The following is an 18,185-nucleotide window of genomic DNA, read 5'->3' as shown; positions in this document are numbered from 1 at the left end:
TTGAATTTTGGGCAAAGAAACAAAGCATCAGCTAGCATTTTTTTTTTTTTTTACAGTTAGGAAGAAAGCTTGTGCAGATGTTGAGCACAGAATTTACACAAACCCAGACATTTGTGTCATTTGTGCCTCATGGTATGTTGGGCTGCTGCCAAAGTGTAAGCTGCTCAGAAACTGTTTGGTTCCCCTGAGACTATATATTCTCTGTAATGCAAGATGTTTTTAAAAAGTAATTTACTCACTGTGATATTAGAAGTCCTAATGAGTGGATCTATATTTCCTTCTGCGTCTTTTCTGCTTGAAAATCCTGGCAAACCTTCTAATGAATGTTGTGTAATCTCTGTCACTTGATTGTGGATTTAATTTTAGGTACTGATGTTGATTTGGGGATTTTTGGTGCCTTAGGAGAGACCAGAATGAGTTGCATTTCCATGACCTGCATTGTTTTGAATCTTAACTGCTGTACCTGTAATCACATAATCACTAAGAGCCTGACCCTTCAGATACTTATTGCTGTGTGCGATGTAAAATGTCAATGAGACTTTTCATAGGACTAAGTACTGTTTCCTAGCTGAAGTGTTTGCAGATTTGGGTCCTGACAAGGCACACTTGCATGCCTGTCTCCAGCAGCAGCGGAGAGGCTACTGATGGTAGTGCAACATGCAGGGAGTAAATAGCTCACGTTCAGGTTGCAGGCAGGTTAAGCACTGCATCCCAAAGAGGGTGAAGTGAACTACAGGAAGTGAGTCTGACTCATTTAAAAATGTTAATAATTTGTCCTTTATACTGGTGTTGCTCTAGACAACCTCTCCACTTAATCTTTTTGTAGCTGAAAGTGTTGAAGACATGGCTGTATACAAACATACATGTTTCCTAAGGTTCTGTCCTATCTACCTAAGGCAGCTGAGGAGCTGTCTGAGTAGAAAGACATCACTCCTGCTACATTTCATAGTATGGTCTTTAGATGTGATGTTGCTTGCGTGCCCACAAGACAACCTCTTTGCTTTGCAGCTATCTAGCTTTGACAGCTATCCATCCTTTGCTTTCCAGTTAATAGTTTGTGGAGGGATATATATGAAGGGGGAATTGTTTTCATGGAACAAGAATATGAAACAGAAATGTTTTAAAAGACTGATGTTTCAGGACTGAAAGAAGTGGACCACTGTGTTGGTTATCAGAGGCAGATGAATTGGGCAAGTTGTTTCTCAGAGAAAGACATTAAAACAGAGGTGTCTCATAAATATATCTGAAATACTTCTAAAAACAAATCTAAAAACATTTTTGCCAAATCCCAACAACAGTTGTATTTGCCATCTTTATTTGAGGCCACTTGATGAATTCTTGTGTACCTCATTAGTTTGGCTGATGTTTTGCTATGGAGTTAAACAATCTGTGACTGTCCTACCAGGGTTGTCTGCATTTAGGTAGTATCACATGGATGCAAAGGGAACCAAGACCTTTTCTACTTTATATCAGTTTTCAAATACATTCAGATCTCCTCTCTCTTTTCAGCTGGAGCTCCGAGACACTCACTAGCCTCCTGAGATCTCTGATAAACGTAAGTAGATTCCCTGGAGTGTTTCACTTAAGATCAAGCGCAGCAAAAAGATCTAGCAGCTCCAGCTCCCTGATTCTCTGCCTAGCCTTGGACACAGATTTGAGCAACATGAGAGCTGCTCTGACCTGTGTCATCTGGCAGTGGTTCCCAAGAGCTTGTTTACACTGGATATTTTTTCATTAGACTGTAATTACACCACTGAAACTACATGAGTGCGAAAACTTTGCACATGTGTAGCAGAGGTCATGCAGGCAAGGAGCTTTGGTTTAAGTCACTTCTAATGACAGCATACTTATATCCTCAAAAAATGGTTTCACTACTGACAATCCACTATGGCAAGCCATGCATCAGCTGTAAACTGCCAGAATGTGTTATGTTTCAGCTTTTTGCCTTCTCTCCTGGTCCCCACAGATGGCAAGAGGAGCCAGCTGACTAAGTCCCCAAGCAGACAGCTCTGTAATATGCACAATATGCCACTCACTCCTCACCCTAGGTATTTTGCAAGGAGAGAAGTGATCTGAATAGGTTGCTCCAGATTTATATTGCTCCCTTCAGCCAACTGATCCCATGTTCCTCTTTTCTCTAGTACTCATGCCTTATTAAGAGCTTCTGTAAGGTGTTGAGGCCTGAAGTGAGGGATTGCATGTTCTTGCCTTCCCTGCCAACAGTGGCCATGGAGAGCACTCACAATCCGTCAGGAATGCTCAACACCTTTCAGAAAGGATGAGCACCCTCCAGTATTGGAGCAGGGATAAATGAAACAGGAAGAGACTAATGCTTTGTATTTGGCCCAGACTGTGGTTTTGAAGGACGTGAGGAAGTTCTTTATGCTGGACTATAAGCCTGCTCCTGCTTTGACTGAAGTGAGTAGTTGGGTTTTTTTTTTATACTTTGATGTAGAGAGGAGCAGGACTGGACCTGCTGTGAGAGTGATTGATTTTCATCAGCTTGTGAGTGGAGAACAGCAAGCAGGGCAGGTTGACTGCTGCACAGCATCACTAACAGATTCAGTCGCAAACACAGCATCACCATCTTTTTCACACTTCCCTCCACCGACCTTCATCAAACAGCTTCTCTTCATTAAAGCAGTGCCGCTGCTTCTGTGCTTGCTTTAGAAGTGTTATGACACTGCTGTGAAGCATAGAATTCCCTAAACCCTTACAGAGAAAAAAGATAAATGAGGCATCGTGAGCAATGATTACAGCCACAGAAAAAGGAAGAACACAACGCTGATTTCAGCAAATATCCATGCTCCCACAACACATACTCACTGTTAGACTACTTCACAATCTTGTTGTGTAAAGAAACATTGTAAGAACAGTCATGAAGATAACAAAGAATGAAGAGAACAATGATTTTCCTCTGCACCTAATAGGAGTGACAATGAATTTGGCCCCAGCACCTACCACTATGGCTTGATACAGTTTGAAGTAGTGCATGAACAATAACTGAGTTTCATCTCTGATAAAATTCCGTGTTTCAGTTATTTTAAATGTCCTTTTGTCCTGTTGTTTGACTTTATCAAAATGGGCTATGTTTGGAGAATGTTCACAGATAAATAGACGTGCTAAGGAGAAACGCAGTAGTTGACTAGATATAAACCACAGAAAGCCAGCAGCATAGCCTACAATGAGCTCTAGATTAAAAATGATTACTAATATAACTGAAAATTGGTCATTAAAAAGCACAGGTAACAAACCATCAATACATCCTTCTACTGGTTCTCTCATTGTTTTACCTTCACATAGAATACATTTGTTAATGTAGCTCAAGAGAATGGTGAAAGAAAGGAAAGAAAAAGAGGTATGCTTTCTATTCTGATAGCTAGGATGAAGGTGGGTGGGTGAATGACAGGGAAATGTAGGTTTCAATCTAATGAAGAAGCATATGCTATGCTCCAGTTCCACGGCGCAGCATTGTTGTCGTTTTCTCAAGCAATTAATAAGAAACATCAAGTGAATTCATCATCTCAGGATTCAGTCTTATGCAGTCTGGCTGCCTCTTTCACTGGTCCTTTAATTATAGCTCATACTTTACTCAGGTGTCCTGGCCATTGTGTCTTCCTGCAGAATTTGCAGACTTTGTAAGCCAGGACAGCACAAAGAGGGATGCTTAGTTTTGAGCTCTGTAAGACTTGCAATTCTTGCTCTTTTCCAGTTTCCATGGTCTCTGCTTGTGGAGAGACTACCCACGTTCAGAGGTTTTGGCAAGACTCACCATCCAGCACTATCTGAGGGATCACTGGCTACAGAGTTTGAAGACTTAAACTGCCCACAGATCCTAGAGATGGTTACAATGATTTCATAACCGACTTCAACTCCAGAGCTACTTGCAAGTATAAGACCTCACTAAAGATAAAAGATTAAAAGAAATGTAAGGTTTTAGAAGAAGTTTCCAATTAAATTGAATTTGCTGGGGGGAAAACCAAAGCAAAACAGAATATCTGTAAAGTTAAATACTCTCATTTCTCAAGCATGTGATCTTGAAACACTTCACTAACTTCCAGCTTTAATAAACAAAAATGAACACGGTGGCAGAAGCCTAGATTCAAGAAGGAAAAAGAAACTGTGGTAGAAAAATTTGTATTCTCACTGTCATTATAAGGCACTATAACTGCTATATGTGCCATAAAACTGAGGTGAACCGTTTGCCTGGAAAAGCACTCAGGTTATGGAATAAAATCACATGCATCAAAATTATGGCATAGCCTTCTGTATTGCATAATGTATTGCATAAGAGAAAATAGAGAATAGCTGTTTCACATTAATACCTTGTCACATGGGCAGGTCATGAATGCCAATAGTGAATGAAATTTCACTGGAGAAAGCAAAACAGAAAAAGAAGTTTCTGATTCAGTCAATTTCAAAATCATACTTCATTCAGAGTAATTTTTTTAATGATTATTGTTCTAAGAAAGATGACTGTAGCGAAAAGAGGCTTGACAGGAGGAGGATATTTTTACTATGTCAAGTGTCAGCCCTTTGGATTTAATCAAAAGATCGTTAAAGTCTCTCTGCCTGTAATATCTCAAGTATAGTCAGGCTCCTCATTTCTGTGGATTTTTCTTAGAGAAATGGGTGAAAGAAATATATTTAATTGGCTGAGGAACTCTGACACCAAAACTATTTTAATTACTTGTTTCTAAACATAGAATACATATAGAATTTACTTTAACGCTTTATTAAATATTGGTGCAATACTGAAATTTTCCATTTAGCCTAAACACAGTTTTACAGATTAAAAGAAATAAAATTGAAGGGAAAGCCAGCCCACACTCTTTATTACACTCAACTTTTTTTAGAATGACAAAATTAAAACAACACCCACATAAAATATAATTGCCAATATCATTCCACTTCATTTTTCAGAGCCAAAGAAGACAAAATCCATCATTCCCACCTCCAGGTCATCTGCTCAGCTTTTTTTCCACTGAAATGACTGCTCTACCTCTCTCTGCCCAGAAGACAAGCCAGTGAGAAGACATGGGTGTTAGGGCCCTTGCACTGGACATGTTAGACTAGGAGGACAAACCTTCCTGAATTTCAAGAGTAGTAAGGAATGCACTGGATCGGGCACCAGGGAGGTGCTTTTTTACATAATTACCATGAATTTTTTGACTGCCTCAAGCCCACTGCTGGGCTACAAAGCTTTTCTTTCGCAAAGCTTTTGCTTAATTAACTAAGGGAAAATATATTTAAGAACAATGGGTGAAAGGCAGTTGACTAAGAGACAGGCTACATGCAAAGTTTCATTTAAACCACATGTGTAGACCTCAGGGCGGTGCTTCCCCAGCTGCAACCCATCTACCTTTTGCATTAGATCATATGGTACGTGGCTGGGTGCAGAGCTGGGAACTGCTTGCCAAAGAGTACTGATGATGCAAGTGGAATTCACCTAACATGTCTGTGGGCTTACACCACAAGGAATGATCTATCACTGTATTATTTTAGGTATATGCTTATGAAGTTACATTAGGCATCAAGCTAGAGCAAGGTTTGCTATCTACTCCTACTTATCCCATCCAAAGGATGAGTAAAAATAAAGTGGGCAGCAGCAAAGGAAAGCAGATTTCTGCTTTAATGTAGCTCCAGAAGGCAACAATAGTGGTGGAGATGGAGTAGCACAGACCAGGGTAAGTAATGGGGCCTTGGTTGCCAGCCCTTGCTGGAGCTCTGCTATTATGTCCTACTGCTCTTAAGAGTATAAAGCCAGATACACCTGCTGGATATGCTGCTGATACTATAAGTGAGTCTTCACTCTGGTGTCTAGAGAGATGTACAAAACCCCATAGCTAAGAGTTGAGTGAAGTTGAACCTTGCTCAGTATTAGAGGGCATGTTGATGGTCAGTTGCTAGTGCCATTGGTCCTGACAGTGCAGTGGGGATCATAGAACCATGGAATAGTTTGAGTTGGAAAGGACCTTAAAGATCATCTAGTTCCAAGCCCCCTGCCATGGGCAGGGACACGTCCCACTAGATCAGGCAGCCCAAGGCCCCATCCAACCTGGCCTTGAACGTAGATTGACTTACGAGCTAACCAGTTTTGATTCAGTCACTCTCTGCTGCTAATCAAATTCATCTGTTCCAGTCAGCATTGTTTTGGAGAGTGTGAACTAATGGAATACTAACTAAATTAACTTCGTCAGTGAAGGCAAGCTCTAGAAGGCTTAAGCTGTCCAGAAGTCTCTGATAACGAGTTGTAAAATGAAGTGCATTTTGTTCTTTTCATGAAGATTGTTTCATTATTTTTTGTTACAAAGAGAAGTACTACAGAAAGATGTCCATAAAACAATAGTATTCTGATTACTGCATGGTATTTAATTTTTTATGTGAGGAGTACAAGTATGTGAGAATTCCTCAGGCTGGTATTTTGCAGCTGGGGTCTGTGGAGGTCAGAAAGGGCCACTTGTGTCACATTGTGCAGAAGGTGTTACCAGTGTGTTTGCTGGCGAGATATTATTTAAATAGGGAAATTTACTTTTTTTTTCCTTAGTGTAATTTTTGACTTGTAGTTGCCTGAAAGACACAGTACCAAATTATTCACTTCTCCTTCAGTACATTCCCACTGGCTTCAAAAGACTGCTCTTGTAAGAAGGAAAGTGCTTGGTCTTGGTTTGTTAATACAAAAGAGGAACATGATAGAAATAAACTCGATGACTAGTGTGTGCCGATGCTTTGCTAACCTGGAAGTTCCCGATTTGTATGTGTGCTGGCAGGGGCTTTTGCTGCTCCTTTGGCTGCTGTGCAGCCTTGGTTCAACTGCAGCAGCCACAGCCATGACTGGAACGACCATTTTCAGGCCAAAGGTTGCAAATCCTGTTGCTTTTAAATAATTGGGAACACACATCTACATGGCAATTATTTGCATTTTAGGTCACCTAATTAATGTCTCTTCAAATGACCTAAACTCGGGAAACCCCCAAACCCTGACAGAGCCGTTGTGTACAGGTGATACAATGCGTTCAGAAGAGAGCAAGAAAGCTGGTAAAGGGGCTGGAGAACAAGTCTTATGAGGAGTGGCTGAGGGAACTGTGATTGTTCAGTCTAGGGAAAGGAGGCTGAGGGGAGACCTTATCACTGTCTACAACTGCCTGAAAGGAGGTTGTAGTGAGGTGGCTGTTGGTCTCTTCTCCCAACTGGCAGGTGATAGGACAAAAGGAAATGGGTGCACCAGGGGAAGTTCAGATTGGACGTTAGGAAAAATTTCTTCACCAAAAGGGTTGTTGGGCACTGGAAGAGGCTGCCCAGGGAGGTTGTTGAGTCCCCATCCTTGGAGGTATTTAAAAGGCAGGTAGATGAGGTGCTCAGGGATGTGGTTTAGTAGTGGATAGGTACGGTTGGACTTGATGATTCCAAAGCTCTTTTCCAGCCTAGTGATTCCATGATTCTACATGTTGTTGCCCACAATAATACAGATTTTTAAAGGCTGTTTGCAAACAATAATTTAAGTAGTTAATGTATCAAATAGTTGGAACATAGGACTTGTCCTGTTTCATTTTGGATTGTTTTGGAAAGCGTCTACTCTTCCATTTAATTTCAATCAATTTTTTGAAAGTTAACTCAGATTCTATCAGCAGTTTAGAGGAAGCAGCCCACTGTGCTGAACACCTTCGGCACGATGCCACACCAGTGGCCCTTTCTGACCTCCGCAGCCCCGGTTATGAACAAGAAACAAGCAGCTGCAGACCAGGTGCCTTTGGAGCCTTTAGAGCCTCCAGTGGCCCAGGCCGCCTCGAAGGCAGTGTGTGGGCGGCCAGATGCCCGACCCCCACTTTGGGAAGAACACGAATCGCTCCTAAGCGCCACATTATTCCCCTTGGTCACGACGCTAGGATCCTCCTTTGAGGAAAACCCGCTTGGTATCTTCCCAAAGGCGCCAGTCGGAAAGGAGAAAAAAAACCTACAATATCCGTGATGCCCCGCGCTCGCCGCGGTGCACGCCGGGAGGCGGCGGAGGGCGGGAGAGGACTGCGGCACGTGCGCAGAGGGCGCGCGCGAGTGAGGGGGAGTGGCCGGCGGCGCTGTCCCTGCCTGCCTCCCTCCCTCCTCCTCCTCCTCCTCCTCCTTCTTCTCCGACCCATCCTCTCCTCCCACCCATCCTCTCCTCCCCATCCTCCTCCTCCTCCCAGCCCTGTGTGTGTGTCGGTTTCGGGCTCCCGTCGCCATTTAGCGCGGAGACATCGCCGGGGCGGCTCACGCTCCCTTCCCGCCGCCACCCCGGAGGCACCCGGGTCACCTGTAGCGGCGGCCCCCCCCGGTGAGCGGAGGCTGCGGGCGGGGGGCGGTGGCAAAGGCAGCAGCAGCAGCAGGAGGAGGAGGGTTTCCGGCCCCGCGCGAGGCGGCGGCGGCGGCCGTTGCGGCTGTTGGAGGGAGCGCGGGCGGTGCCTGCAGGGCGAGGAGGCCGCGGCCCCTGTGAGGCGAGACTGAGCTTTCCCTCTGCCCCCGGCCCGGGGCTGCGGGATCCGGGCCTGCCCAGGCCTCCCCCGCCCGCCCCGAGGGGCTGAGCAGCGCCGCGGCTTCCTCCGAGGCCGGCCTGCGGGCCTCTCTCCTTCCCTCTCCCTCCTTCCCTCCCTCTTTTCCTCTCCTCCTCTGTCTCAGTCTCCCTCCTTTCCTTTCCCTCTCCTTGCCTCCCTCCCTCTTTCTTCCCTCTCCTGCCCTTTCCCACTCCCTTCCCCGCAGGCCCGGCTGCTCCCGGACCTGCCCGCTTTCTCTCCCTCGCGGCTCGCTCCTCTCGCCTTAAAGCAGCCGGGAAGGCACCGTTTTCCCCACCCCCGGGCTCCGGGTCCTCCCGCTCCGGTGCTTTTCCCCTTTGCCCTCGCCAACCCCCATCATCTTCTCCGCTGCTGCTGCTCCATGTCGGCCCCGCTGCCCGGCTCCCCGCCGCAGGATGGATGCAGACACTGACTGGGGAGCCACCCCGCCGGCCCAGCCTCCCCAGCAGCCGTCTCCCAGCTCCGCCGTGAGGAGCCCTTGGGACCCTCCTCTCTTGCAGCTGCATCGGCAGCAGCGGACAGGCGCGCTCCTCGCTCAGTGACCGGTCCCTTCCCTCGCCTTCCCCCCTCACCGTCCCCGCAGCCGCCTCGCCCAGCAGCGCTCCCTCGGGGCACGATGTCGGGGGGCGGCGCAGACGGCAGCACCACGGCTCCCCGCTTCTTGGTGCCGCCGCCGCCGCCGCCCAAGAATGGGTCCAGCTCGGACAGCTCCGTCGGGGAGAAGCTGGGAGCCGCCGAGCACGGAACCTCCGGGGCCGGTGGGACGAGCGGAGGAGCTGGGAACGAAAGCCGGAGCGAGGAATACCGGCGCCGCCGCCACACCATGGACAAGGACAGTCGAGGGGCGGCAGCCACCGAGCACCGCTTCTTCCGCCGTAGCGTGATCTGCGACTCCAACGCGACGGCCTTGGAGCTGCCCAGTTTGCAGCCCTCGGCCCCTGTCTCGGGAGGCAGCGCCGCTCCCTTGGTCTCTCCTCCCGAGTGTGCCAGCCGGACTTCTTCCATTGCTGCTGGCGGTGCCGCCCAGGCCTCGCTGCTGCAGCAGCCGCCACCACCTGCCCCGCTTCCCCTCGAAGGACAGTCTGCTCAGGAGCTCCCTGCCGCGAAGGATGCCTCCCTGCTGCTGCCCAAGGAGGAGGAGGATGAGGCGACCGTGCTACCCCCCACCAGCGTCGCCGGCAGCGCATCGGCTGTCAGCCGGGAATTTGAAGAGCGGAGGACGCAGCAGGAAGACATCGAAGAGCTTGAGACCAAGGCGGTGGGCATCTCCCCTGATGGTCGCTTCTTGAAGTTTGACATCGAGATTGGAAGAGGTTCTTTCAAAACTGTGTATAAAGGACTGGATACGGATACCACTGTGGAAGTTGCCTGGTGCGAGCTGCAGGTAAAATCAATTAAAATCGTGAATTACCAAAGCAGTCACTCTCCCAGGTGCTAGGCTTTGTGCTTGAAGGAGGTAAAATCCATCAACTCAAGGTCTGCTTTATTCACATGGGGAATTGCAGACCTTTGTGAGCCAGTCATTTGGAAGAAAGCTACAGCCTTTCCTTGGAATCAGTTTGCCTTTTAATTCTTCTAAATACTCAGCACTCTGAAGAATTTTTTAGCTTTATAGTCAGAAAATGTACTCCAGTTCTGTTTCTTGGTGTCTTGCGTTTTATGCCTCCAAAAGGTAGCTTAAGGGATTGTAAATGTACATGGCTTTAGGGAGGCTGAGTGAAAATGTGTAGGCGAATGTCAGCTTGAGCTAGCCTGAAATTTTCAAAATTTGTTTAGGTGTTTGTCTTAGAAAAAAATATTAATTTCACAGACATTTTGTATATTTGTGGCAGTGAATCCTTATCGGAGATAACCGTAATATGCACAAAGTCATGTAATCCATCTCATTGTTTCATTTTCCAAAGCTATTTTTTTCATTCTGAATTCTAGGGTTCACACTTGATACAGGCACAGGCAAATGGGTAAAGTAATTGTTGCCTTTCTGAAGCTTAACCCCTTCCCCCCCCCCCCCCCCCCCCCCCCCCCCGCCCGAATTTTAACCTTTCTAAATGACTAGCGGATTCAACTGGACTAAGTCACTCCTCTTCTAGAAAGTTTCTGTCCTGAGCAGAGCCAGTGTTCTGTAGAACACCAGTCTAACGATGGCAAGAACACCTTTAGCTCTACACGAGTCAGAGCTTGTATAACCAAGACATGAGTTGCTGTGCAGCGACCTTAAAAGAAGTGGGAAGAGCTTGGAATACCAGGAACACATACTTGGTGTACTAGTTTGTTTTCGAAGCCTCGGCATTAAATTAAAAGGCTAGAGCCTGCTTTTTAGTGTTGAGTAGTGATGCGGCCTATAGAGGGGTTCATGCAGTATAGCTTTATTATTGTGTATGTTCCCATCCAGTTTAGGGCAGGCAAAGAAGCATTGGGTCAAAATCCCAGAAGTCTTTGAGGGTTTTTTAAGCTGTTAATTGCTCATAAATGAATGATTGCACTGACTATGTACCAAAACTTTCTTCCCCTCAAAAGCAATTTTGTGTCTATTCCAGTCCAACTGAGACAGCTTATGAAGTGATGATATTTGCTTTTGGATGATTGCTCAAGCATTCTACCAATGTCTTGCTTGATTATGTTATTGTGATAATTCTATGCTTACTGACTGTGGAAGCAAGCTTCCAGTTTTCTTTGTGATCCTTAAGCACACCCCACTCCTCTATGCTGCTAAGTGCTTGCTGTATCAGTCTTTCGAGCATGAATTTTAAATTAAAAAAGTGAGATGATCTAGTGTCGGGCACTGCCTGAGCTTTTCACATGCAGTTTGAACTCGGAGGAGATTTATTAATCCACCAGAATTATGACTTCTGTTTGAGATTTTAATCTTCGCAATTTGGGAGTTCCCATAAAATCTGTTTTAATCTTCACGCTTTACTTACTGATCAGAGACTGATCATCAGTACTATATGGACAAACTGTCTAAAGAAGCACCTTCTTTGAAGTAATTTAATAAAGAAACTCATTTTTCAAGAGTGTCTTGCTGAGCTTTCAATTGATTTAAGAAATTAATGAGTAATTTGAAATGACAGATTGCAGAAAGCATGAATGAAAATATTTGCAAGGGGGAAATATTTGATGTGTTGCTTGGAGGTTAACTACATTACAGGAGTGCCTCGTGGGTTAAATTATTCTGAAGACTGTAGCTTTCCTCTCTTCAGGAGGTTGCACGCAAAATGACAAGTTTGAAACATGGATGTAAATTTTATAGCTGTTAAGTGCTTGCTAAAGGAACTAGGCTCTACAGATACAATATTTTAAGATAAAGTCCCGTTTTGTTGTTAGTGTGTAGAAATTAAAGGAGGAACTTAACATTTGTTGTTGTGATGGGTACATCCTCTTCTTTATCTAGGAAAATACAATTGTTGACAGGTTAGTGATATTCTCTGTGTGTGCTTTGTATCAAAATACAGTCTGGATTCACAAAGGTGGACTGAAATGTAGGTGTCATGGGTTTTCCAGAATGCCATTCTTTGAGATTTGATGAACCTTCAAAGCCTAATCGTTATATTGGAAAAATACAGATGATTTTTCTTCCTTGTTATATTACACCAACTGTAACTATAACTGATAGCCACTTTTAATTGTCTTGAAATAACCTTTCTTAGGAATAGAAGAGCTTTTCCTCTCTGTATTGGTGCTAGCAGCGCATAGACATTGTAGCTGTCCCACCTCTCTAGAGTATTCTCAGCACTGCTACTGTAGTGCTGCTGGAATGAAGGCTGCTTAGCATGATTATGCAGACTAAATTGTTCCTCTCATGCATTGGTCAAAGTTGATAAGGGTGTATCGGTGTTCTTGACTGCAAGGTGTATAACAGAATGGGGAGAGAACAGTTTGTACAATTGCAGAGTCTTTGGGCTTGTGTTCTTTTAAGGCTTTTGTAGCATACCTCAAATGCTTCAGTTTCTTTAAAATATCTCCTGTGTGGAAGGAAGATGTCAGCTGCTTTCATCTTAGTTAAACTACAGTATTTCAATACTGGAGCAGATTCTGTTGTAGGAATCTGTGGATCAAGGACTGCACAGGAGACTTAATGATGATCTCTGACAGAATCACTTTTTAATGCTGAATAATGTTATACCTAAATTTTATGTATGTGCCCTGTAGCAATAAAGTGTAAAATCAAAGAATATTAATATGCTTCTTTTCAAAGAGAGTTTGGGTGCTGTTTATCAGGTGCAGCTTGGGTTCCCAAGCTGCTGCTGATACTCTGCAGAATATTGCTCCACGTCTTTAAGAAGGCTCTTGAACCATGTTATAATGCCCCTTGATTTATTTAACTGTGGAGAAAACAGGAGAAAGAGCTGAAATTCTGTGGGCAACCTAGTGGTGCTCTTGGTACATCCAAGGGAGGTCCTGGCCAACACTCTATTATTTTTTTTTTTTTTTGTCTGTGGAAGATGGGAAGATTTGGTTTGAAGGAGTTGAGTATTTCAAGGTTCTTATAGATGTGTAACAATCCTAACAAAGGTGTGACTAATGGACTGTCCTAGTTTACTTTGTGGCCTTTCTATATAAAGCAAATTGTAACTGAACCCAGTTTAAATATTGGATGCATGTGAAATACCTGCCTTGCCATAAGCATGGTGGAGCTGTGAAGAGCTCAGCAGCAACTCTTTAGGACCAATGCTCGGCTTTAGCTACTGCTAGAAATTGTAGTGTTAACCTTCAAATACTTTTATTGCCATTGTATATATTCATCTCAACTCTAGTTACTCTGAGTCAAGTGTGCCTCCTACTGTTGTCATTAGCACATCTCATAAATTGAGTGAAGTAGTAGGGTTACTGCTTTAATGGTCTTTTAAGTAGATAGAAGTTGGCAAAAGTGGTTACTGATGCTGTTGTGTATTTAAAATAACACTTCTTGTACTGGCATATTACTCAATAGTCTTACTACATTACATTTTTGAGCACTGAGTCTTTTGTCACCTCTGTACAGGTCAGGTAACATCGTGGTCAAACTGCGATGCCTTTTCCTGTTGCATTAAGTTTATCTATCTGAAGTAGTACTTCTATGCCAGAGGCAGCAAGGGTCGCATAGTTGACTGTAAAAGCCAAATCTTAGGGGTAATGTGTCGTCCTTCAAGTCCCTGTTTCACTTTTGATTTGGTTTTGAATCAGGATTGTAATTTAACTTCTGATTCACGGAACAGCACAGAGTGGTGCAGTCACTTGCTGGACTGCAGAATCTTGTGTTTAGAATTACTGCCCTGAGTTCTGCATTCAAACCGGTAACTTTTCAAATATGGAAGTGCACTTGATATGGGAGGTAAGTTGGGCTCTTTTTTGAACTGTGTATTGCTGGAGACATTTGAATACTTATTCATTTGGACAGTATCTCCTCTTAAAGTATGATTTTGAAACTGTTATTAGAAAGATATTTACGTTAGTTGAAAAAGCATTCCTGGTAAATTGCCCGCAGTGGAGAACTCTGCTGCTTGTCTGATACGTGCTTTATCATTCCTATCCTTTGTATTTCTTTGACAGAAAGGATAGGTTGGTCAGTCAGCAGTTACAGTTTATGAATGCATCTTCTTGCTGATATGTCACTTTGCCGTTCTTACTCTGACGTTAGTGCAGTGTTAGGTTATTGTGCTTAACACATGAGCTGCTGAAGGGGAAAAGGAAGTTGAGGGCTGTCACCAAGTGAGGTAGGGCATCTAAGCCTAAGAAATGAATTTGAGGGGTGAAAGTGGTGCCAGAAGAGTATGTTGTACTTGTTACTATGTTGAGGGGAAGGTAAAGGTGAATTTGGTTGCCTTTACTACTCAGAAGACTTATAAACTGGTGTAGATTACACACATGCAGTTCTGTTGCAGACTGTTAACTGTAGACTGAGTGTAGTGTTCAAATACTCCAGCTTGCAAATGGATTTTTCTTTACATAGTCAATAGAAATGAAAAACAAGTATAATGCTGTAACCGTATGTGAACCATGAGATTCTGTAGTGCACTCTGGTGAAAATGATTATGCAAGCTGCTGTCGCTTTATTACAGGAAGTAGTGAGGTGCTAAATAGTATTTCCATATCTCAGAATTTTTCTGAGTGTAACAATGCATAGAAGTGAACTTAAAACTCACAATACAGGAAGTTGCTTGAATATGATGTATATCTTCATTTTTAGTGACACTTAAGGTGAACCTATACCTATCTGTATCTCTTAGACTTAAAGCTTTGTTTAATACTGATTTTTAGATCAGGAGACAACAGTGGAATGTAGTTTCTATGCTCCAAGTTATAGATTCCACTGCAGGCTCATCATGATAAATATCAGCTTACTGAAGTCAAAGTATAGTTCTTAAAAAACTTTTTGCTTGCTGGACTAGTTGAGCTGGAAAGGTTTCAGAAGCTGCACGTTCAAGTCTGACAACCGAAAAAGGCCTTCTATCGCATAACTGTGGCATTCCGAAGCCTTTCCTTTTTTTTTAAAGCTGGTTGCATATTGCTTCCTAAGAGGCCTGTCTGCAAAGATGCTTGCCTTGATGCACAGTCATATATCTACATTAATGCAAAACAGAAAAACAGATCAAAACCTTTGTCCAGTGAGAGGAAGCTGAGGAGTCCATACCTGGAATTCATCTGCCTGTTAAGTGCTATTGGAAAAAGATTACATTCTGCTAGTTCTGGAGGAATAATCAGCATCCTGAAACAAATATACATTCTTTGGAAGCTCTGTGGTTTAATTCCGAGTACTTTAAAATGTGTTTTACAAAACTGTTTCAGTAGAACAGATCAAGCTCAAGTCTAATCCAGTATGATGGCTCCCATGCCTATCCTGTACCTTGTGTCAGTGTTTAAAATGCTCTACTAGTCTGTGAGCATAACTGTATATGGCTACAGCCACTGTGACAGTGGCAGCGTGCCTCCCATTCATGACTGCTTCTGGGTCAGATGAATAATTGTCAAAAATGTAGATTAAGAAAGGTGTGTGACTATCTCTGTGAACACTGTTCTGTCCTTATTAGCTCTTCTTCTGTTCTCAGCTCCACAAAATCCAAAATACTGAAAGCAAAAAAGCTGAAAAAGATATGTTTACAATCTGTTCATAGCACTTTCAGGTTACAGTGTATTTCCAGGGGTATTCAAATGGGCACGCAGAGGGAGCTTGGATATTTTTGGAGTGAAGTCTAAACTTTCTGTTGGTTTTCCATGTTGTAGGGTTGAACAAGTTACTAGTACTTAACTGGCTTCAAATCTTTAATGTGAAAACTTCTCCTTTGGCTAAAGTACAAACCCCAGCCATATTCCTGAGCATTTGTGCTGTAATTGATACAATTGACAGCTTGATAAATGACATGGGGAAAGGAGCCAGACTAATTACCTGCAGAAGTATAAACAGTGGTCAGGCTCTCTCAGGCTTTACAAAGGTGACCCTGAAAGAGAGAAGGGAGCTTTAAAGTACATTCTGGAGCTGCAGCTGTTAGGAGACCTCTACTTAGGAAAATAATCTTACCTCAAAGGGATATCACTTTTGGAGATGGCTGTAGTTCAATTTGTAACTGGCTGGTTGCAAAGCAATAGGTATAATCGGATCAGTACAGTCTGAAAATGCAGCATTTCTTATGGAAATAAACAGGTTCTTATTTGTCAGTTCGGGTGGGTTTGAGAGCTGCAGAATTAAATCTCTTAAATGAGATTTGGTTTGGGCTGTTGTGGTTTAAAATAAAAATGCTTAGCTTCATAACTAAACTTTTGAGGGCTGAAGAAAAGTGTCAGGACCATAATCTTTCTTTGAAGGGGTTCGGAAAAACCCACCTGATAAAACTCCCTGGAGACATCCTGTATAGTGTCCTTTGAGAGCTGTCTAGCAGAGTAATAAATAAAACAAGCCGTAATAGATCTGTTGTAGTCTCCATGGATGCAGTGTGTAGTGCAGTGTAGATTCAGTACCTTTTGGTTAGCAACATTCCTCCAGACCACACATCATTTTTCTTATTTTGTTGTTACTGTTTTTTTTTGTGTCATACCAGCAGCCTGTTAAACAGCACAGCTCTGACTGTCACCCTTTGCATGTGATAAAGCTTGGCTAAGCAGTGGTAGCCTTGATGTTTCCTGTCATGCATTTCTTCAGAAACTCTCATTTCTTATAAAGATTAGAAACCTTTAGTTTTGAGATCACAAATCAGTTCTCCCAAATCATGGTTGAGTCGAAACAAAAGTTGAGTATTTTTCTGTTTCAGTTTAAGCTCACATTTTCAAGCTTGTCCTACTCCTGAGAGTTATTAATTTATGAAAAATGGAAACATAGACATAATGACTGTAACATTTGGACTATAAGAAAAATAATAAATATCGTGTGAGTTGCAGTAACTCTGCAGCTGGGCATAGGGCTTTCTCTTGGCAGAGCATGTGTGTGTTTTTTTTTAATAGCAGATGGTAGCAAGTCATTGTTTTTGACACTTAAAACTTTAGATAACAATGCCATGGTTTTATCTTGATCATGATGCATCTACACCATGTCTGGAAAAATGCTCTTCCAGTATATCTGAAACAATTTGTATTCTAAATACCAGGATTTGTAGTGCTGCTTGAAAATTGATTTCTTGGAGTAGCTGACGGCTTTTATCTAATATCAGCCATCTGAAAATCTGTTCAAATATGATGTTAAAATTCTTTTCCAAACAAATGAGACTCAAATTTTAAACTGGCTTAACAGGTGCTTTTATGGAAGCTGCTTACAGTCCCCAAGACTTTCTTCTAGCCCCTTTTGAGAGTCATTTAGGCTATATACTGAACCTTAAACAGTATTAGAATGTCTCTGGTCAAGGTACTACTGATACCTTTCTTTCTGCCTTATTTCCAGCATCTTAGATGTATTAGGAAAATATCATACCAGCACTTCTCAATGTGTGGTTTTGGTTGCTGTCATTAATGCCCTTGTGAGACCTGGGGGAAGTGAAGAGGTGATTAGGATTGACTCTGTGGCTCACCTGAGGTCATCTTTGGAGAGAGGGAGCTTGTTGACTTCTTGTCTTATGGGCACAGCCTGCAAAATACTCCTTAACTCCATACTGCAATGGATAAACTTTGTGCTTGTAATGTTTTATGCTATGTGGCGCTGTCCTCTTAACCCAAAAGGAGATCCTTGCAACAAGATGATCATGTGTTGCCAAATCTTTTTTTTTTTTCTCCCTTAATAATCCAGAGTAAAATAACTGTGGTGCAGTACAGTGACCAGAAGAATTCATATTCAGTTCTCAAATGTGCTTCTGAACTTTGTCCCAGTTGTCGTTTTCACCCGGTGATGACAAGTGCATTGTATGTATCCAGATCATTCTAAAGCACTTCCAGATTTGCCCGGGTAATTCCAAGCAGTACTGTATGTTACTTTGCATGGATCACAATCACCTTAACATGCTGTCAGTTTATTTTCCAGCAGACTAGCATTGGTATTTTTTTTTTGTCTTCTGAAATAAAGTATTAATATGTATCTTAATATATAAGATATAAGCAGTTTTTGTGAGGATAACTCATTGTAAAACACTCGGGAGAACAAACTTGCTGTTTGGATCTACTATTTTATGTCTAAGCAGAATCTTAGGGAATACTACCTACTTAGAATCTAGAAGTCCTCTAGTATGTTTATTCCTGATGGCC

At 43.1% G+C, this 18,185-nt stretch overlaps 1 protein-coding gene across 10 annotated transcripts in view; it reads left to right on the top strand.

The window, feature by feature from the left end:
* Positions 1-8,715: 8,715 nt before the first annotated feature.
* The window catches only part of WNK1 (WNK lysine deficient protein kinase 1), a 103,332-nt gene continuing 93,862 nt past the window's right edge, over positions 8,716-18,185 (top strand). For 9 of the 10 annotated variants that reach the window (XM_054051034.1, XM_054051050.1, XM_054051041.1 and 6 more), the window contains exon 1: positions 8,718-9,930. In XM_054051034.1, the coding sequence (XP_053907009.1) occupies positions 9,163-9,930 (768 nt within the window). In that variant the 5' untranslated portion in view covers positions 8,718-9,162. Of the gene's footprint in view, positions 9,931-18,185 lie in introns of all 10 variants that reach the window. The other variant, XM_054051017.1, reaches the window with a different exon arrangement.

The sequence above is a fragment of the Cuculus canorus genome, chromosome 1 (genome assembly GCF_017976375.1).
Source record: "Cuculus canorus isolate bCucCan1 chromosome 1, bCucCan1.pri, whole genome shotgun sequence".
NCBI classification, from domain to species: domain Eukaryota; kingdom Metazoa; phylum Chordata; class Aves; order Cuculiformes; family Cuculidae; genus Cuculus; species Cuculus canorus.
This window is presented reverse-complemented; position numbering and strand designations above follow the sequence as displayed.